At 37.8% G+C, this 23646-nt stretch overlaps 1 protein-coding gene across 2 annotated transcripts in view; it reads left to right on the top strand.

Moving 5' to 3' along the window:
• The first annotated feature begins 243 nt into the window (after positions 1–243).
• Positions 244–23646, top strand: part of pard3bb (par-3 family cell polarity regulator beta b) — a 416763-nt gene continuing 393360 nt past the window's right edge. For both annotated transcript variants that reach the window (XM_065292869.2, XM_065292868.2), the window contains exons 1-3: positions 244–498; positions 905–1150; positions 19933–20034. In XM_065292869.2, coding sequence (XP_065148941.1) covers positions 1034–1150; positions 19933–20034 — 219 coding nt within the window. In that variant the 5' untranslated portion in view covers positions 244–498; positions 905–1033. The remainder of the gene's footprint in view (positions 499–904; positions 1151–19932; positions 20035–23646) is intronic.

The following is a 23646-nucleotide window of genomic DNA, read 5'->3' as shown; positions in this document are numbered from 1 at the left end:
ACAAAATAAAATAGGTTATAATGAGTTTTATAACACTAAGAGGCGAGCATTGTATTTGTGGGTGAGATATGGCATTGGATTGTTATAAAATAAATTATTTGGTGTTACACTGGTCAGTAAAATAGTATAGATATTTAAAAATTATAGTGAGGTAGACAAGAGTACAGAATATTTTCTTTCCCGTTCAAGTGTTTTGTGTGCGCTGGCCCTTTAATAAAGTTAGAGCGCGTGGCCCAGCTCTGAGTTGGGATAACAGTGTTGGAGGAGGCTGCTTGGGAACTTCAGGAATGCATCCTGAGAAAATACTGATGCAAACAACGTCCCCACATTCTCGTTATCATCAGTAAATACGCGTTTGTGTCGTTGATGAGCGGAACAGAGGAGTATTTGTTTTCAGGCAGTACGATGATCGCGTGATTTTTTATGTTTTCATAAACTCGTCGCGAAAGTTTTTGCCGCTAACTTAACCTGCGCGTCTCTCCATCCTTTATTTCCCAAGTAAGTGCAAAACAGCTTTGATATGGTATAGAAACACAAGTAAATGTATTTAAAATGTTAAATGTTGATGGTTTTACTGGCATTTTCTTGTTTTAAGAGTTTGGAGTGAGTTTTAAAAGAGTTATGATCAGAGCTAACCTGTTAGCAATCTCAGTTCTTTAGTAACGGGACGTTAACGATAACCGCGTCCTACATTTATACCTTAAATAACCAAAACCGTCTGAAACTATTACTTTAGTGTTACTATCACCGACCTCCTCCAACTTTTCCCTCCAGCTGTTGTTATGCAACACACCCCTCATAATGTTTACCCTTTATGTTTTGTAACTGTATTCCCTACATTAACATCCATTGTGTATCATATTTGGTTTCTTTTTAATCTAACTGTTAAATCTTTTATATGTAGGTATGTCATCTTTGATGCTGTAACGTTGGATGCTGAAGACCAGTTTGTGGCTGTAAACACACACACATGCTACTTGTGAAGTTTGCATAAGGACACAACTGGAATAATCTTCCACTTTTGGGATTTAAAATGAAAGTGACGGTGACTTTTGGAAGGACCGGTGTGGTTGTCCCGTGTAAGGAAGGATGGACAGTTCGTGATCTCATCCAGCAAGCCACCCAGAGATACAGAAAACTGCTGGAACAGGTGAGTAGCAGGGTCTTAAAGGATTACTCCACTTTCTTAAAAAAATCCCGATAATTTACTCACCCCCATGTCATCCAAAATGTTGATGTCTTTCTTTGTTCAGTCGAGAAGAAATAAAAAATTTGAGGAAAACATTCAGGTTTTTTGTCAGTTTAATAGAGTTTATTGGAGCCCACCAGTTTACAGTTTAAATGCAGTTTCAACACAGCTTCAAAAGGCTCAAACGATCCTAAACAAGGCATAAGGGTCTTATCTCGCAAAACGATTGTCGTTTTTGGCAAAAAAAAAAAAAAATGCACTTTTAAACCACAACTTCCGGTCTAGCACCATCCGTGTGATGCGCCAGCGCGACCTCACATAAATGCTAAGGACATCAAAGGTCAGATGAAAGAAAGTTTTTGGGAGACAACATACTTTGTAGGAGTTCTGTGAATTAAAAGACACAAACCAAAAGCAATAATATCCAACAAATGAAAAAGGATGGCTCTTAAGAGAACATTTAATATTTATTTTATTTAATATTTATTTGTAGGCACAATTATGATGAAGAAACAACATTATAGACGTGACATTTCTCCATATGGACGTGACAATTTACTTAAAGGAAGTAAATAGTTCACTTTAAAATAAATTGTCTCATCATTAACTCATCCTCATGTTATTTAAACCTGTATGAATTTCTTTTTTTCTGAGGAATACAAAAATAGATATTTTAAGTAATGATGGTAAACACACAGCAGATAGTGACCATTGACTTCCATAGTAGGAATAAAAAATATGATGGAATTTAATGGGTACCATCAACTGTGTGCTTACCATCATTTATCAAAATATTTTCTTCATTATTTATCACAATGCTCCCAAAATATTGTTTTCCTACTATGGAAGTCAATGGTCACTATTTCTCAAAATATATTTTTTTGTGTTCATCATAAAAAAAGAAATTCATACAGGTTTAGAACAACATGAGGATGAGTAAATGATGACAGAATTTTCATTTTAAAGTGAACTATCCCTTTAACTATGACTTGAAACTAAATTAACTATGGCAAATAATAAAAAAATGCTTAAAAAACTTTAACAGAGACTTTGCATGGGTATTTAAACCACCAAATATTGACACCTGAGATTTCAGTATGGTTAAAAACTTTATCTTTCATAATAAGGTTGACATTTGCATGGAATTGCCAATCACATTTTCTTTCAAAGTCAAACATGAAACACAAAAGATGTATGTGTTTCACAGAAGGAAACTGTAAAGCTTTGAAACAACCTGCACTGTCAGAAAAAAATAGTCTCAAGCTGTCAATGGGGCAGTACCCTTTAGAAATACCCTAAAATGTACCATTTATGTACAAAAATGTGTACATTTGGTTCCAGTATACCCCTGAGGTACTAATAGGCTACTCTTTATGTGCAAAGGTGTACATTGAAAGGATATCACCCCAATGACAGCTAGGCACAATTTCTTGAGCATTTTTCTGACAGTTTGAGGAAAAGTAAATGTGTACAGAATTGTTGTTTTTGTCTGTTTTGTGTTCACTTATTTTACATTTTTATAAAGGTTCATAATAATATGTGATGAAGGGTCTGGTGTATACTGTGATTAAGTGATTACATTGTATGCGATTGAATGTCAGCATACAGTAAAGTCTTATATGATAGTACATCAAAAGCCCAGATTTACAGGGTGAATACCACACTCTGATATATTAAGAAATTATAGTCATTTTTTACTCTTTAAGTTTACATTTAATTAGAGGATGATATGCTTTCCTTGCCTAATGGGATTGATTGAACTGTTAAAGACCTTATTCATTCATTTCAAACCTGTTAGTCGAAATCATATTCTTAGTTACTGATGGGAGATGAAATACTGACCTTGACTATTTATTATTGCAAAATTTTAAAGGGGTTCACAGGAAGCGTCGCTCTCTAATGACAGGAAACCACAGCAGTGATTTTATGAAAGTGGGGGGCAGATGTGCCCTGTCCAGATTCTCTCTGTGATGAATGCAAATCAGAGTTAAAAAATGGCAGCTCCTCTCTCCCTCGAGCACTGACCCTCTGCCCCTGCCATCTGATGTCCTCTGTTTTGCTGCTCGAGCTTCATTATTTAAATAGTACGGTTATTTGAGTGGCACCCGTTTACCCTGGCTCTCACCGATCCCCAATGGACTGATGTGGACGTGGATTTCGCTCTTTTCCTGAGCATTAGGGTTCAGTCAGGCCCCCAATAAACAACCAGCTTTTCATCTTGCATCTCTCCAGGAGCCGCTGGGCCTAAATGAGATTGTATATTGCTGCTAGACTTTCTCGCCTTACAATTTAGTGTGCTATCGCTTTGTCTTAAGAGTGGTCAATTTGACTGATGGGAGATGGTCTGGATGCTTTGTGCCGAAACAGGTACGTATAGCGATCGGGTGGCGGTGGCCTTGTCTTGCACCCTGTCGCGTTTCAGAGAGTAATATCGTGCGGTGAATTTAACAGGTCAGGGCTCTGAGAGATTGCCAGGCGACTCTGGGGTATTGCTGGGTTTCGTATGCGATCAGCGTACGAGATCTTAACAGGCATTTACTCTTCGGGCCACTGTGTGTCAAGCTGGGCTCAGACATTTTTTTATTTCGCGTGGGCAGGTCCTTTCTGTCGGACAAGTTTATGTGCGTGCCTAGCCTTTATTTGTGTGTTTGTTATTCCCATCAGCACTGTGTTATTGGCTGTTAGTCTCGGAGGGATATAGACATGTGGGCTGGTGATGCACACGGGGCATTGGTGAGGATGGATAGAGTTACTTGAAGGATCCTGATTGGTTGTTGTCTCCAGGGCCTTGTTTCCAGGCTGGGGTGGTTGTCGGCCACATCTCTACCTTGGCCTCATTTGCACAGGGTCAAAATAGAAGTTGGTGCATGAAACTAGTTGCATATATGCACACAGTATTTATTTTCTGCAAATGGATAATCGTATTTGCTTCCTGCTACACAGTGCAGTAATATGTGCTTTACTTCAATTTCGTTTATGATTAGAGGCGTTGTACTGCAGTATGGTTTGTCAGTACAGAAAAGGCTGCGCAATCGATCTTTGTGATAGATTGTTTTCATTACTTGCTTCTTTTCCCTATGAGACTGTATGATTTAGAGCTGGTGGTAACTAATGTCCTTCAGGTTTCCTTTGAAGTTTCATTAATAGAGTTAATAATCATAATGTTGCATTTATTCATGAATGCAGGGAGGTTTCACAAATCACGTCTTGGTGCTTTCAGCAGAAAGCGCAAAACAAACCAAGCATTATGTTTATGGGAATACTCGCAACCTCATCAATCAGCAAGGTTTCTGAGCCCTTTCATGAACCTCTCGACTCTGCCACATAAAGCTCGAGTTCAGTGCCAATATGGTCAGCATTTTGAGAAAAACCTAAATTAATGAATGAAGCTTACATGAATGGTCTGGGGTTGGTGTGTCGGATGGCATTCTCAGTGCTTTAGTAGGCATGTGACAGACAGACTAGGGTTGTGCTGATAGATGATACTATCGTGGGTCGACGATAGTCAGACGTATGACTGAAAGCGAGCTTTCATGACGATATTTGGCGAAAGTTATTGTTATTATCATCATAAGTTTACCTAAACATGCACATTGCGTGCTTTTCCTCACATGAGAGGGTTTGTGGGCATCACTTTGTGTGAGAAAGCTTGTAACGTGCGCGGATTTCTTCTCACACCCCCCTGAACTTTTTGTCCACCATAAATGAGTAAAAAATTAACAAATAAATAAATGAGTGAATGAACTATTGCCCCACCCCTTGATATTATCGTGTATCGGCGATCTCACATGTTGACGATAGGATGATCTCGCATCCCATTCACTTTTAATGGGTGACGTCATGCGCTGACGAACTGAATTGTGGATCCGTCTGCGCTGCGTCACTGCTGTTGCTCGTGGCAGAAGTTGAACATTTCTCAACTTTTCAAGCTGCAACACGTGCGTCAGCCAATCAGGTGTACTGGCCACTGTGATTGGCTGTTGGCCACGCTTCAGACAAGCCTTCCATTAAGCGTTAACGCTTACGCCCCGTGTGAATGCACCGTAAGACAGACTGAGCTTAGTTGGCATGTATCAATAAGGTAAAAGCTCTCACAGGGCGTTTAAACATATGTTTTTTAAAAACAGCAACTTCAGTGAATGAGATTGGTTTGGATTTCTGCTTCAGAGTGTACTGGGCTTTAGCAAAAAAAGTGTATAGATTCCTATATTCTCATATTGTTTTTAGGCCTTTTTCATGTGTGGAAATAAGTTGGATATGAGTCGGATACATGCATTTGCGTCTGCAGTGTAAGCGGACAGATCGGATAGTCCGATAGCATGTCAAGAAAGCGACGTTGGGACGTTATCTCAGGTGGACACCAACCGCAATCGCATGACTACTTTTAGCAGTTGTTGCATTGTTTTAATGGTCCCTTTGTAAAAACCTTACACTAGGTCTGGGTGATACTGACCAAAATTCATATCTCTGTCTTTTTTTGGATGCATGGGAATATACAAAATTGGATAACTCTGTATTTTCTACAAAGTGGAATAAATGTTTACATGTAAGTCAATACCTCATGTGAGATGTAACAATCCCCTTAAAGGAAAACACTATTGTTTTTCAATATTTTACTATGTTCTTACCTCAACTTGGATGTATTAATACAAACCTATATTTTTTGAATGCGTACACTTAATCTTTGTACAGTGCGTCGAGAATGTGTTAGCATTTAGCCTAGCCCCATTCATTCTTTAGGATCCAAACAGGGATGAATTTAGAAGCCACCAAACACTTTCATGTTTTCCCTATTTAAAGACTGTTACATGAGTAGTTACACGAGTAAGTATGGTGGCACTAGGCATGGGCCGATTACCGTCTTCAAGGTATACCGAGGTTTTAAACAGTCAAGGTTTCAAAACCACTGAAATATTCTGTGATACCGTCTCCAAGGTTTGAGCTGTGTTTATACAAAATTCATTAAATCATTAAGTCATGTGATTGATTTGATGTTTACATTTAATATACATTACAAAAATATTATATATTTTTTGATAGCATATTATAATTTAAAGGCTTTATTTTTATCTGGCATTTAAAAAATAACACATTTTAGTGTTGCAATGGCAAAACCGTAACACCGTGAAACCGTGGTATTTTTGCTAAAGGTTATCATACCGCCAGAATCTTATACCGGCCCATGCCTAGGTGGCACAAAATAAAACATAAAGATTTTTTTTAAGCAGATAAAAAATGAGAACTGTATTGTATGGCGGAAGAGCACTTAGTTTGCAAAGTGCGCCCGAGGTCGAAGTGTAGTAGACAGAAATGAAAGAGACCATCACGATTGGCTAAAATTGCTAATTACATGCAAACAAACACACATGTAAACACTATGGAAATATATTGCCTCTCCTAAAACTACAGGGGTCATGTTCAACTATCGTGCGATAAGTCGATATAGTCATTATTGCGACATGCCTAATTATCTCATCCTATAAAATACCAATAGATATCCAAAACTTGATATACCCTTCCCTGGTTGTAACCCACCTTTTGAGAATCACTGCCTTATCAAACCCCTTTGCATTGTTTTTGGCTTTGTAGCACTTCAGGTTTTTAACTTGTCCAAAAGCTTGTAAGTTAATGGAGGTTAAGCAGAAGCACTGCTCTCTGCATTTGATATTTGCAGACAGTTCGACCTCTCAGCAAGCTGTCACAGCTTGGAGCACAACCGTGTGTGTTATCTCGCCGGCGATAGAGTGCCGAGAAGTGTTGTTAATTACCAGATTTCCTTTTTCGCCATTGAAGTCTCAGCAGCTCACAGTCTTCCGTTTTTTGTTATGCTAATCTGAAACATTTTCCTGCAGCTGTGTAATTATGCATTTAATGCGTTTCAGGATTAAAGTGAACGACAAACGGCCTAGATTTAGTTGCACTAATCTTCAGCCTTTTTAAAGTGTCATACATCGGTACACAAGAGCCATCGCTTCAAACGAGTGCGGTTAACACTTTGAGGATTTGCTGTCTAATTTCTATACTGCAAGCCAATGCATTTCTGCTGCTGTGTTTTGTTGCGGTGTTTTCCAATGACATGTCAGTTACTAAAGGGACGAAAAGATGCCTGTGATCTTCCGCCAGCTCAAGAATGTTCCGGGCTGGGAAACAAATGGAAATGTCTTTGAGGCGTAGACTCTGAATAGCGAGTTTGGCCAGAGACATTAAATTGTCTGAAAGAGAGACCTTTAGCAGAGGAGGTGGAGGAAGTGCTTGGGAGTCACTCAGGAAGTTATCAGGACGTGGAAAAGGGACGCTTAATTATCCGGGCGAACGCAAGCCGGAGCTGCGTTGCTGTTTTTTCATTAAGCTCAGGAATGCCAGATGCACGAGTGCTGAGCTGGCTGCCAAAGCAGCTGATATCATGAAAAAGCCTGGCCTTCTGCCAAAAGGAAAACTATTAACATGCCTCGGAGACAGAGTCGGTTAGCATCTGCTCTCAATTGGAAAGTGTAGGTGCATGGTTTGTGATGGAAACCACCCCTGGACCTGGGATCTACTCATGAAGTACCAACGCTCTGCCTTTAGCGGTTTGGATGGTTTTGGCAACACGGCTCGAACCCTAATGTGCTATTTTCAGTGGATGCATATCCGCTGTTGTGGGTTTATTTGTCTGGTACCGAGTCTCCTGTGACTTGGAGACATGGTATTGTCTTTGAAGTTGTTTCTTGGAGTAGACCAAATAAACATAATGCGTATTTAGACCTGTAAGCCTTTGTTTTGTTTTTCTTTAAGTGTGAACTGTAACAGGTTAGATTTAGGTTAGCATGCTTTCAGGCCTCTCTGCTAAACATTATGCATTTTCACGGTTACAGTTACTTATAAATGCTGGGTTATTTTTCAACCAAGCGTTGGGTCAAAAAGGGATGAGCCCAGCCCCTTGGGCTGTAATTTAACCTATGCTGGGTTGTTTCAAACCAAAATGAAGGGTTGTTTAAACCCATTGTTGGGTCAAATATAAACTTTTTTCTGAGCCTAAAGTCCTTTTTTGACCCAGAGTGTAGTGAATGTAAAGTTATGTGCTCAATAGGATCAAACCCATGACCTTTTGTGCTCTAAAACACAATGCTGTACCAACTGAGCCATAGGATTGCTATGGATAAAGTGGTTCGATCCAAGGGAAAACATATATTGATAAAATGTATAACTTGCTAAGGCACTTTAAGAAAAAGCGTCTGACAAATGCATAAATAAGAACGTAAATGTATTAGTGTATTGTATAGTTATATAATATTATATATTTCAACTTTGTACTAAATTGATTTTCTTTCATCTGCATTGGACTTTAGTGCTTGTGCAATTATGCTAAGCTCATTTTGTGTTTAGATTGAGTACAAAGAGGTAATTAGTGGATGTTGACCTAATGTTAATGTACATTTCATCTTCTTACATACTTGCTGTGGGTGTATGTACGTGTGCATTAGAGTGAAATTGCATTAGCACGACAGATATTTATCAGACAGGAGTAGGAGTAGAGTGTCGAGACATCATGCTGTCTGATCTGGACTCTTCCCATATCAGTTTATCTCATTTAAGGACTGATTACCCTCATACATCCCTTTCCACATTAGCCTCAGCGCCCACAAATATATTAATTTAATTCGTGCAACCATATAAAAAAAGTGACTCCTTTCATTCAGACCATATTGCGCTCCATAACAGAAGATGAGGTCCGAAAATGGTATGTTTATTAAATTCAATTCACAGCAAAATTGGTATTTTCATATTTGACCAGAAGGTGCAAGAACACGATGCAGAGGTGGAAGATCGTTCTCGGAGATGGACAACATGTCTTATTGCATCATTATCATCACCATCATGATCATTACTGTTTATGAGTCTTGTAATGACGCTGGGCTTGGTAATGGACCCTCCGCCAACAAAAGCAATTGTGTAAAATACGGCAGGAGCCCCGCTGCTCACCGTCATCAGGGTAAAAATTGCGAAATGTTCCAGAGATTTCCATCGTTTCATTACGGGCCGGCGGCGCTATCTCCCGCTACGCGCGTTTCCTCGTTCACCGGTGCCGTAGCTGGGAATAGGCTTTAATGTGGCGTGTAATACAGAAGTCTTCCCATAGACTGCCGTGCTGTCGCCCTTTGTTAAATGCCAGAAACCACAGCACTCTTGGCCTTTGGCTAACCCTCGTTCGCCTCACCTTACTGCTTGCTTTCAAAAGCTCAGGGCTCATTTGGGTTGGAGCCGTGATTAGGCAGGTGCGTTGGCTGTCAAATGTCATTTTGCTTGCATTGTGGGAGATGAGGTCATGTGGGATCTGATGTCATCAGCTTTATTGTTTATAGAGCGAATACAACATTAAATGCTAATTGGTGTCATAATAGGTAGAGTTAAAGATTAAATTATACAGAAGTGGTGCAGAATTCATAGTAAGCCCATAAACGTGTTAAACGATTCAGTTTTATTTGTAAAAAAAAGCAAAATCTTTAACAAAAAACCTTTAAGAATACTGTTTCATGTAATTTGGTACAGATAGGTAATAATAATAATAATAATAATAATTTGTTATATTTATATAGCGCTTTTCTGCAGCACTCCAAGTGCTTTACATATGCATAGGTATGGATAATTAGCGGTGAAAGTTGTGGCCTAGTTATTTTTGCAAACTGACCTTATTGCATGCATTTCTAGGAGTTTCTCTTTCAGACACAAAATTTATGGGAGGAGATTATTTAAATGATTCACGCAATGCGATTTACTAATGTTTGTGCGTGTGATATTAATGGTTTTTGAGCCATTATTTAATGCTGAAAAAAGCATTTCTTAAATCATTTTGTGCTTGAAAAAGCTGAAATTGTAGCTGATAAAAGATGATTCAGAGAGGCTGTGTACACTTGGCATTAACATGCGTTTTCGTCGATCGGATCACAAGTGGACGACATTAATGCCAGGTGTAAACGGTGTTCAAAACGTTTTGAGCTTGTCCACTTTCGACCACTTTCCACCACATCCAGAGGTAGTCGAAACCACTTGCGATCGGATCGCTTTGGAGTTGCGGAATGCAAATGTGTTTGAATGTGTTCGAACAGCCACACACGACCGCCTTCTCTCCGCCCATTTATCTAATCTGAGGTATTAAACAGAAGTTTCACGTCTTATTTTGACTTCTGGCGTGAACATACGCTAAACAGCACTATTTTTAACCTTTCATTGATAAAACTACTGCGGGTGTTCTCCGTAGTTTCGTTTTGAAAGCGTGTGAAAGTTGCGCGATCCTATTTCATCAATTGCGCTGAAAATTCAGAGAAAGCTCTTACATACACACGTACAAAACTCTGTGCAGCATGTATACTTGCTAAACAAGCCTGTACTACGACATAATATTAGTTTGCGTCCATATAAACTCATAATTACTCCCGCTCGGGTTTGAATGACAGCAGAGGGACTCGCCCACCATCTCACAGACCACCCCCTCACAGTATTCAGGACAGATGCGGTCGAAAGCGGACAAAGAGACGGATTTAAATACCAGGTGTAAACGTAATGTGTCTCTCTTGTCCACTTGTGATCCGATCGATGAAAACACATCTTAATACCAAGTGTAAACAGCCCCAGAGAGCGCATGCTACAAGACAGAGGATTTTAAACATGTAACAGTTTATTTGTAATGCCAGAGGAACATATTATTCAAAAATATTGTTCGCCAAGACATTTTTTTTATTTGCTGGAGGAAACAAAAGAGGAATCACTAGAAGTCGTCACGCAATAGCAGGTGTACTATGGCTTTGTTAGCTGTGATGTCCATGGTGCTAAACTCAAGCGCATCACACTTTAGTAGATCACGTGCAAACTCATCAGCTCTGCTTTTTTTTAAATTTCGCTCTTGCTCTAATTTGCCCCGTTTAGTAAATCTGTCCCTAAATGTGTTGTCCCTAATTAAACACATCGGAACAACACCAGTGTTTCCCAAAGGATTTTGATCTGTCACATTATGTTGCATTTTAATACATCAATGCCATTTTTACATATGATCTGTTCTGTTGTACATAAAACGAGTAGACTATAAAATAGTGACTAAACATGACCCAGTAACACCTCGTGTTTAATCCAACTGCTGCTAAAATCCTAAACGCGACAATCATCTGACAAAATCAATCACCATACATTTACATTGAAGCCTTACTGCTTTTGCTCTTTTTATCAATGTCTTGTTGTGTTATGGGCCCTTTTTTATTTTAAATGTGAGTTTTATTGTATATCAGGTATAGCGCAGACAATTTGGTGTAAATTCAGAAATATGAGAGAATACACTGTAACTGTTATACAGAGTTACTATAAAACACGTGCACGGGCATACAGCATATAGATCAGGGGTTCTCAAAGTTTACATTCAAAGGTCCAAATCTGAATTCTCATCATTTTCATAGGTCCGGAAAAACTTAATGTAAATAATTTGTTTATATAACAAATCAACACAAATAGTTTGGGAAAAACATAAGTGTATTTTGCATTTAAAGTTAAAAATTTTTTAAAACATAAACACAAGAAATATGCCAAAAGTAACCAGGTGCAAAATACAGAGCAACCTAATTATAGAAATGGCACAGTTTGTTCTCCATCAAATGCATAAACCATGGCAAAAAAGTGTGGTTGGTAGGCAGAGAAACTGACCTAAATGAGGGGTGCGCCTATAAATTGGCTTATGATTCTTGCTATGCTTCTCAATGAATTACGGTGACATGCCATTACATCCAAAAGCCAGGGGGCGCTCTCGGGCAGAAACCTAATATGCGCTGCAGACGAAGAACCAGAAACACGCAGCTCCAGGAAATGTCTTAAGGATATATTTATATTGCTGTTCTTTAGACCTTTTCAGGTATTTTCATGATAATAAAGAATATGTTTAAAGATTATGTTTGACGAGTGTTGCTGTTTCAAATGCATGTTTTAAACGACTCAAACAACAGTGATTTCAGATTGATAAGGACTTACTGATCAAAAGCCGTAGTACATGAAGTAGCTGTGCATAATATCTGGGTGTGATGGCTACAGCGCCTCACAGAAAATGTTTAAATAATTCGTTTTATTTTCGGACCAGGAATACTCTTAAATCTAAAAAGAAAAAAAAAACTAAACGAATGGTTTACAAGTTTAATATGCATTTTTAAAGTAGTAAATGCACACATTTAATCAATCACATAGAAATTAATGCACTTGTAATATGAAGTGGACGCAGGTCCGGATCAAGTTCCCGTCGGGTCCGGATCCGGACCGGAGTCCGGACTTTGAGAACCCCTGATATAGATGGAAAGATTAGTGTGTGAAACACTAATGCGAACCTTTCGTCAAGTCATGATAAACTCTCAGTCAGCCGTCTTCTCTGTCAGTAACATCTGTGACTGTTGACGTTTACGCAGAAAAAAAGTATATAGCGGAACGAACATTGAAATCACTGCCACATTTTTACTGTTATGTGAGAGAGAGAGAGGCGAGCACTGCATGCAAAATGAGAGAGAAAGGGAGGGGGAGGCGCGCTGAGCACTTGCAACAATGAATTAAGCCATTTTTTCAACAGTAAAATATAAATGGCAATCATAAAAAATCTATTCGTGGTGGCCAGTGTTGATTCTGTGGCAGTGCGCCACAAGTAAATAAATGTATGGGAAATACTGAACACATTTTGTGTTGTTTTGTATTGTCCCTTTTATTTATTTGAACACAAAATCAACACCAAATGACACATATTGTGTTAAAATAACACATAATATTTTAAATAGCTTTACATAAAACAATGTGTAAAAAATGCACACATCCTTTCTTAGAGTGTACCTTTTTTCTGAGAATGCATAATGCACTTACTCTATGTACATATGTATGTAAATAAATAGGTAAACCATTGCCCCGTCCCCCGATACTTTCTAGTATTGCAATCTCACAAGCTGATGATAGGACGATGTCACATGAGCATATCGCCCAACACTAATTTACGCTAGCTTGTCTAAAAATAAGTTCTGGAATTTTGCTCTTGCATATTACCGTTATAACTGCAAAACCAGACAAAGATACTGAGAATTTTTTTCAGTGTTCTTTATTATATTACAAATTTCCTAACATAGTCAAGCAATAAAAATCTTAGACCTTCACGACTGGAAGACCTTGGTGAGGTAATCTTTCTTTTTTTGTGCCATGCATTTTAAAGTGAAGATTACACTTCTCGCACTTAATCAAACAGTTAAACCCACTTGAGATTATGAACTCATTAATTAGACTCAATAATACCGCAGCATACTTTGATGTAATTATAAATGATTATGACAAGGGTGTTCAATCATAGTGAAATTTGTACAACAGCAGCTCTTTGCAGTGTGGTTTGTGTCAAATTCAGTTGTTAGTCTATACATGTTTGTAGAAACAAGTGTGTTTGTGCAGACTAGTAAAGACTAGAAATCATACTGCACTAGTTAAACCCATTATGTTAAGAAGAAGAATTTTAAAATTTTATTACATGGATGTCTGGAATTCTTGATTCTGATTGGCCAGTCGTGACATTTGCAGGTTTGTTATTTTCTTATAACAACAGCTCAAAACTAATAACACACAGTAACACGGATGCTGCAAATCTTTTTTATAGGTACAGTTTAATATTACACAAAAATTTGATATAAATATGTCTTTTAATAACATATATTCACAAATGATTAAACATAATAGTGTGTTTGTGAAATTTAATAGTCATGTCTTATCTTAAAACCAAAAGAAAACAGGTTTTCCTTGCAGAAGGTTTAACATTTTCAAGGTATTTCAAATCAATTTTTAATGTTCCTTATCTTACTTATGTGGTACATAGCCGTGTAATAAGTTGGATAATGTATAGGCAGACAGTTGTTATCATGAAATAAGCCCCTTCACTGTGATACCAGACCCCTGCTGCATGTCAGATGCTGATCACACTGTCAGGGCTTATTTCGGAGATTGCAATCGACTGCCTATACCTTATCCCTTACATAACATCTGATAACAACAAAGGGTGCATATTGGTACTTCAAAGGCACATCTGTACCTACATACATGGTAAATATAAGGACCTTTTTAAAGTGTAAGGTCTCATGGACATCTTTTGTACAGACACTGTTTTCCCTTCTAAAACATTGCTACAGAGGTTGTACAGATTCAAATTGTACAGAATACAGATACAACATTGCTACAGATTTTTTTCAAATCATTTAGGTCCCAAATGATTCTTTCAGTAAGTTGATTACAAAATACACTCATTTATCAAACACACTTCATTATATCTAAAGCTCTTCTCTACATAAGAGTGATTGTTACTAATTAACAAGATAAAGTAGATTTGTTTAAGAATTTAGGTGTGATATTAATGTTGGCAAGAGACTGAGGGTGTTTTTACACCTGAGCCTTTGTTTTAGAACCTGGTGCATTTTCTCCCTTGGTTTGGTTCGTTTAGGCATATGTGAACACCGAAATCATGCTCTGTTCTGCACCAAAACAACCGCCACGAGACCACCTGAACGAGGCGGTCTTGGCCCAATTGCAAATGAACTCTGGAGCGCTACAGTATAAGAGTGAAAGCAATCCGACCAAACGGACCAATGAACAGGCCATCTTATTAGTTTATTAACCATGAACATACCTGATAGCTCTTTGGTGATGAATTCTGGTGAGCATGTCAGCGGCATTCAAAACCAAAGCATTCATTTTCCTTTGAAAATGTCTTCTAATTGTTCTTCTCCGCAATAAGTAGGGAAGAGCGGGGCACAACCTAACGCTTTTTGATTTTGGCTCAATCATTCAAAAAATATTTATTTTTATATATATATTTTTCCACAAGTAACACACACATCTCTGCAACAAATGAACATTTGAAGTTTGTTTCTAGGACTTACCATTCTTGGACAATTACACCAAACGTGACTGAAGTGCAAACGTTACAACTTACCCCATAGGTGGGGTTAGTTGTAACACTTGCTAAAAATTAAGTTTGCAGGCAAATATTTCAATACTATTTTGTCTATATCATGAGTGGGGAACCCTTGTCCTGGAGGGCCACTGTCCTGGAGAGTTTAGTTCCAACCCTAATTAAACACACCTGAAAAATCTAATTGTGTGTTTGGTTAGGGTTGGAACTATTTATATATCTGTCTATAATAGACAGGTATCCACACTGTATTCATTCATCAAGACCTTTTCTAACAATAGTTCAATTATAAATGGATACAAATGTCTAAGGCTATATCCACACGAAGCCGGTGCATTCCCTATCCGATCATTTTTTTCCTTGATCTAAAAAAAGAATCCGTAAACACGAAACCACTGAAACTGACTGAAAGCGGTGTAGTATATATGCCGGACCAGTATGGGGCGCTGTAATTCTGCCACAGATATACACTATACACGGAGAAAGAAGACTTTGAGCATGCGCATAGCCAACGTATGGTGTTGTCCATTATCGCTTGTTGGTCACCACAATTGCATAGAAGCAATAGATTTTGCTGTAATAAAGCTAGTAGGCTTTAGTAGCTTCTGTAGCACGAACACAATCACGTAATCCGCCGTTATTGTTGTTGCTGTTACGTGTGACGCTTCCGACACGTGATGTGATGACGTTTTCGCTTCACAAAATATACGAATTGGCTGTACAGACGAAACCGCAAGGGTGACGGTTTCAGATTTATCCACTTTAGGACCCGGTTTCAAAAAATAGCGGATTCAGTCTCCCAAAACGCCAGATCCGTGTGGATGATACGCCAATACGATAACAAATTTATACGTATGCAGTGATACGCGTCTCCATGTGGACAGCCCCTAAATATGTGAGAAAAAGCAGCACAATTATGACAATTTTTTTAAATGTTACCCAGTCTGTAATAAACATAAAACCATACTACAGTTTCCAAAATCAAATTCTGAAATAATGAGCATCAAAGTCTGATTTTAGCCGTTCATTTAATTATGATTTCAATATTTGACGTGACCTTATTCAATCAATATTAAAGATATGAACAAAAATAAAAAATAATAAATATTTTCAAGCCCACGAAAAAAGTTGATAAGAGCGAAAACGATGCTATGTTTTAGTCAACAAGACACTGATTACTATGACATAGCATTGGATTTGGTATCTTACACACCCAATTTAGAAACAAAAAAATAATAATTTTTAGGAAAAAATTTACTTGCATGCCACCAAAACACTCGTTCATCAATAACTCTCTGGACAAACATTATACATTTCCAATAATTTGCAGGAGATCGTCTTTTGGCAGCGTGAAAAAATTACCCGAGAATCTAAATGCTTAACCTTTTGCAACAATGTAAACAGTCTGTGTTACAGCTTATCCTGCCTAATAAAGTGATATAACAGCAGTTACCAAATAACCACAATAATCCCACGAAGCTGCTGTCTGTCCATCCTGACGGATGAAAACTTTGAGCAGAATCCCAGAATATAAACAGATGCACTTTGACCAATTAAATGAGAGTTAACTCACATGATACTTGTATTCACAAAGTTTGATACGTTTGGACATATTGCCTTGTGAATGCAAACTGAACCAAGATAAAATTGCAACATTGTAGCGATTTAACCCTTGTTTCGGAACAAAGCAGTCAATCTACAGGTAGGCCTGTTGTGATAATAACTATATGCACTTATCGCATGATAAGTGAATATGAACTCTCTTATTTTTAAGAGGCGATATTTACACGTGTGTTCATAAAAAATAATGTAATTAGCATTTTAGCCAATCCCGGTTGCCTCTGTCATTTCTGTCTACTGTCTGTCTCGATAGGGTGTCATGCGCAGCTCAGGGTCCACGTGCGTGTGCACACACAAACAAAGCGGACAGTAAAGAGAGCATTTTTCTCGAGCTGAAATTTCATGTTTTTCTGGTAAATACATATAGTTTGAAAGAATAAATCAGACTACAATTGGTTTCAAAGCTACTACCCACTTCTCCGAAGTGAATGAAAGGGTGAGGAAATTAATTAAAAAATGAGCCAGCATGTCTACTATGTAAACTGGCGTAATAATCAGTGACTTTGCTGATGTAACATGGCTGCAGCAGGCGTAGTGATATTACGCACTGCCCAAAAATAGTCCCCTGCTATTGAAAAATAACATCAGCAAAGTCACTGATTATTACACCAGTTTGAGAGTATAGTTCCTAGCTATATCTGCCTAGAAAATGCAACTTTTAATCTTCCATCGGTCGAAGTATACGATGTAAAGTAAAGAAGAGTTTTAAGTTTTAAATAGGAAAAATATCGAAACTCGAAATTAGCGCGATGCTAATGGTTTAATCAGATTCAATGTATTGTGTTAAGCTATGCTTAAAAGTGCTAGAGCCAGACCCGGAGATCAGCTGAATGGATTCCAAAATGTTTATCTCTAGGGGAGCTGAAAAATGAGCATATTTTCAAAAAAGTGGAATGTCCCTTTAAAAAATTTATACAAAATTTGCCAAATTCTGCACTATAGAGTAAATTCCATTTTCATGTCTCGATTTTTCTGCATCACAGAAATCATAGAGCCCTAAATAGTGTACTCACAAAATACAATGCAGTCAAGTTTGCCATTGTAACTGACTAACATTTAGTGTCAGACACTTGATAGTCAAGCAAAATTCGAACCTGAGACCTCTTGCACTTCAGGTAAGAAATCAGTTTAGTCAGAATAGCTTTAGTGTTTAAGGTAAAGGCCTAGTCTCCTAAAGACTAAGTAAGGGATAATGTAGAGGCAGCCGGTAGTTATTGGGAAATAAGCCCCGACAGTGTGATCAGGACCCGACGCGAAGCGTCACACTGAAGGGGCTTATTTCCCAATAACTACCGGCTGCCTCTACATTATCCCGCTTATTACACGGATACTTGCCACATAAGAAAAAAAACTGGACATGAATATGAATTTGAAACATTTTATTGGCACATTTGTTTTAAATTAACATTTTTATCCTTCCGCGAAACTTTGCACAGATGCATAAAATGATCGTAATACCTTATTAAGATCCTCTGCTTCATACTTGTCTCCATTTTTTCTCTTTTAGCCAGTCTTTGAGAAGTTTTAATGCCCATTCTGTATTTTTTTGTGTGTTGGCTTCGTAGCTGTCATGCTCTATTTTGTCAAGTTCAGTCTCAGTAAGCTCTCTGTGTCTTGTCGTGTGTTTGTCACAAGATGGCGCCAAACAGACAGTAATCTTTATTGATCTTTATTGGCGCGGAGCGATTTTACTCGTGCAAGTAGTCCGGCTATGCGTTATTATTTTGGAGCGGTTATTATTTGAAAAGAACGAACCTGCAAATGTCTCAACTAACCAATCAGAATCAAGCATTCCAGAGAGCCGTGTAATAAGTGTTGTTATTTGTCCCATTATTTTGTCTGGCACTGTAGAACCACCCATCTTTCTCAGAATGCTTTCTTGTATGTACAGAACAGTACTCCATATTATACTGTAGATCCTGTAGTTGTATTCCAGTAGCTCATTTAGCAGTTTTGCAATAGCTGCGCAAACTGTCATGGGTTTGAGCCCAAGAGAAGAAAAATATTGCAAGTGCATTGTAAATCTTTTTGGATGAAAAATGTATGTCTGCCAAATGCATAAATGTAAAATGTAAACGTTATGGTCTTCTTCAGTGCTCATATATGCAAGTATATACTGGTCAAATCTTGTAACTGCTCTCCTGTGCTGAAAGACTGTTTCTTTTTAACTAACATATGAGTCATCTGTGCAATTGCAGTTCATTTGGTGATAGCTCACAGGCCTACAACAGCCAAGATAAACAGGGTTGGCCCATATCAGTTGTGTTAAACTGTTAGTGGAGTTTTACATTTATTCCAAGGCAAACACTGCACCATACCTCCCAATTCTGGCTGTATTCTTTCTGCATGGCATTGATTGAAAGCAATGAACTCTTTATTTGCTTTGTTTTAAATGACCAAACAACATACATTAAATACACGCAAAACTATGATGTAATGACATGCGATCACACCCACGATAAAGTGAAGATAAAATGAAGCCATGTGTCATACAGATCATACTGTATCTCACTTGACATTAGTTTTAAGCTTAACTTGACATTTAGAGCACAAATTTGTAGTTGTATTTCTCTGGTTGGCAGTCATAAGGAGTTCACAGTGCTTTGATGATTTGTAGATGTGTGCTGCTTTGTTCCCTGTCAGCATTAATCAGAAAAGTCCATCGGGCCTCTGCCTGTGCCTTGTTGCACTCCCCTTGTAGGAGGTGACAGTGGAGGAGTTCTGTAGGAACACTATTTAGTTTAATAAAAGACGTCCCACCCATATATATAAGGGTGTCCAGATACACACTGCATTGATGTTGTGCATGATGTGCAATTATTTTCATCTCTGACTCAAACCATTGAAACTTGTTTTTCTGTATGCATTGCTTTGTATTTACCATTTAATTTCAAACTGATACCAACTAAACATATGGGTTTGCGGTATTGATTAAGTGAATTTAAATATATTAACATGACAACCTAAAATGTTGCATCAAAGTTATATCATTTTAATAATAGTAAATATATATATGTATTATAGTTGTTGTATACTTGTTTTGTTATTTCTAAGTAGTAATTTAAAGAAAGGTCCATTTGACTTTTGTGACAGCTGTGGGAAATTCAGGGAATCGTTTGAGAATGCTGGACTGGTATGTGTTTTGTGTGCTCTTGTTGAAATTTCACACTAGCATTTGTTTGTTTTACAGGAGGGAGATTTCCTGGTACGAACCCACCATGTTGAATACTGTGATGGGGGAATTCTCGACCCTGATGATGTGCTAACAGATCTGGTGGAAGACAAGGACAGGGTAAGGCACATGGAAAACATTTGTCTAACAAATAAAAAATGTAGTATCATCTTTGTGCAGCTTTTTCCCACATATCACAAGCCTGTGGTGATTATAGTTGGGGGTACAAAGCTAATGAACTATATAGGACCTAATGAACAATAGTTTTAAAAATAAATGCTACAAAAATAACTTGTTCATGCTGTTTATTTTACTTGATAAGTAAAGAATGTGGCTTGCGCTCTCCTGCAGATCTCATATCTTTTGTCCATTCCACATATTTCAGTTGACACTTGTCGTTTGACTGTGATGTGCAAAAATGACATTTGGTGCCAAATGATCTTGGAATTTGATTATGAGCTTCGACAGAGAGGAAGATTATCACATTAAATTTCGATCTGTTCCATCTACAAAGCTGTTGTGTGGCTTAAAAAGACTTGTAATATAATATAGTTGTTTATTGCTTTTTTACTTTTGAAACTTTTTGGTTACTCAGAAGATGTTATGTGATATAAAACTGTGAAAATAATACATATACTGTACAGCATGCAACATATAGTTACAACACTGATTCATTAAACTAGGTTATATTAGGTGTCTGTGCATGGATATTGGTGGATAAGCTTTTCTGTTTCTACTGAACAATGTCTAGCAAAGACACAAAAACTGAAAAACAAACATGGCTAGGGTGAGTTGGCTTTCCATAGTATTTCCTGCACCTGTGATTGTTAAATTAAAGGTTATAGGTCACCCAGAAATTAAAATGAGATGATTTACAAAACCTGTTAGAAAACCTTAAATATATGCCATTATTTCATAACGCATTTGGGTCCATTTTTGGGTGAACTGTCCCTTTAATAGAGATTCATTTCATTGGTTGATTATATCTCTAAGCAACAAAACCTGTCACAGATTGACAACCAGAATGCATTTACTCTCTCAATGTGAGAAGGTTTGTCGAGAAGTTGTGAGAAAATGCGAGAATTTATGGAAAGCATAAATTCACAAAATCACATGAAAGTGAGAAATCACAGGTTGTGGCGCAATGTGATGCGTACCCAAATATATCTGATATGAAAGTAATGTAAACGATACTGATTGTATAATGGTAATGGGAAGAGCTTGATGGAGGCCATGATCAAAAATTTGAAATGTAATGCATTTCATGGTCATTCACTGTTCATAATGGAAGTAGAGTGAACACTTCACTGGTTCATATGATAAGTGACTCGTTGACATTTGCTTGCGAGTAGAGAGTGGTCTGTCCAATGAACCCTCAGGGTTTTCTGTTTGTCCTTTCTCTGTATGGAGGTTATATTGAGCTGCAGGCCACTCCTAACTTGATAACTTAAAGCCCATTTACCTCCTAATTGAATTTGCTTGGACATCAGATGGTTTATCAGATGCAAAGCTTTTGATTTCTGCACAATAATTAATAGAAGTGTATGCACCAGGCGGTATGGGTCTCTCTCTCTCTCTCTCTCTCTCTCTCTCTCTCTCTCTCTCTCTAAGAAATTGCTTCATAATCATAAAGTGTGTTTTATAGCTGCAGGGAATGCAGTCCAATTCTAAGGAAGAATTTGCATGTGAAAAATTGTCATAATTTAAACATTAAGAGTGCGGTTATTAACTTAGAGATGGCTGTGACTTTTTATTGAACATTAATTTGTATGAATATTCTGTGTGGTAATTGACTGCATTTCATACAAGCTCACATGAACACACACACATATATATATATTTGCAGTTCTGTATCTCCCACTGTTTCTTCCATGCATGCACACCCAACCATACAGTTGCCCGTTGGTGTTGTCCCTTTATTTTGTTAGAGCCGGTATTGACTCATAAATCCACCCCGGGATGAGGAATGAGCTTTCACTGTAGTCATGTTGCCATGGTTACAACTTTCCCAAATGTCACAGCCTGTGTTACTGTATCCCGGTGATCCAATAATTATTCTTTTCTTTTTGTAAGCACGGAGTAGGTTTTCTTTCTTTAGAAATATTTCTTTATAGTACCGCTCTATTTTTGAACCACGGCAAACCCAGCATTTAAACGAAAAGCAAACATTAAAAGCAGCAGGTATGTGCTGATAAATGCAGTGTTGAAATCGGCTTTCTAGAGCTTCTGCTTTTTGTGTGTGTTTGCATTTGTGGAATGTGCCATTTATCCTGTTGGGGCGTAAGATTTTCTTCTACGTCAACAAAAACATGAGTTTTATTGTGGTAATTACTACCACTCCCTCTTTAATGAAGCTAACATGCCACTCGACTGTCAACGCAGACATATCCTTAAGGCAAATTACAAGATGTGCCTTGTTTGAGTGGTAGCTATACATGTGCAAGTGTTGTTGTGTTATTCTGTTGGGTAGGGATGTGCAATTATCTCATTTTTTCATTTCGATTAATCCATAGTTCTGAATAATGAGTACTCGATTAACTGGGGGCGGGCGGTCAAAGGGGCACATGTCATGATGAAAATATTTTTTTTAAAAACACTCAAATAAAACGTATTTTTCAAAAAACTTTGACAGAACAATGAATACATGCTAGATTATTAATGAATTAAATGTTTTAAAAAAAAACCTCTTACAGGAATAGCTGCGTGATGAAGTGAAACTAAAGGGTTAATAAACACAAACTGAAGTGCTTGCTATATGACGCAATCTACATAATATTAAGCCTTATGTACAAAATAAATGTATTATACAACATGCATCTATCTGCACAAAATGCAAGACTTTAATGAATTAAGTTATGTACTGATAGTTGAATGGCAGGTTGCCGTGGCGCGGGTGCACAGGCTTATCAGTTTTTTGTAACGTTACTGATGTCATACCCCGGTCTGCGTAGCTCAACACAATGTCAAACACGCACCCAGTCACAGGTGCTTGTAATGCTAACCAGACATCCAAATGCCGCAATAACCACAATAAATAAATAAACCCACATGATCATCATTTTCGAGATGGATCATTGATGCCATGTTGATATTCCCGTGGTTTTTACATTTAAAAAAATTTAAAGCAATAAGTTATTTTTTAACATGGTTCTGAGTAGGGATGCACCGATACTGGTATCGGGTATCGGCCTCAATACCACATTTTCTAAAGTACTCGTTAAAAGTCCCCCGATACCAGGGATCGATACCACGGTCTGAGAAATGTCTTTATTTGAGCGGTGTGTAAGGGGTTAATGCCTCTTGTGTTGTCCAAAGAGGCAGAGTTTACAACAAACTGGAAAACTAGTCCTTTGTTTTTTTGTTAAATTATATGACTAAAGCTGTTGTCTGTAAATTTAAATCATGTTTTTTATTAAGTACTCGGTATCGGTATCGGAAAGTACTGAAATGCAAGTACTCGTACTCGTGTTCAAAAAAGTGGTATTGGTGCATCCCTAGTTCTGAGGCTGTCTGGAGTTTGTAGAGCTGTTTTTATTTCCTTTGTCTTTAAACAAAGTATACACGCAGGCTTGTTTACGTTGATTTCCTCTCCTCACATCTCATTCACATCAGAGATGCGGGTTGTAGCTTTGAAAACAATTCTGATCGGATTTATTCTTTCAAACTATGTGAATTCATCAAAAAAACACGAAATTACAGCTCAGTTAAAGCTTTATCTTCACCTATCACTGT

This window comes from Paramisgurnus dabryanus, chromosome 15, assembly GCF_030506205.2.
Source record: "Paramisgurnus dabryanus chromosome 15, PD_genome_1.1, whole genome shotgun sequence".
NCBI classification, from domain to species: domain Eukaryota; kingdom Metazoa; phylum Chordata; class Actinopteri; order Cypriniformes; family Cobitidae; genus Paramisgurnus; species Paramisgurnus dabryanus.
Note: the sequence above shows the minus strand (reverse complement) of the source record. Positions and strands in the feature narration are given on the sequence as shown.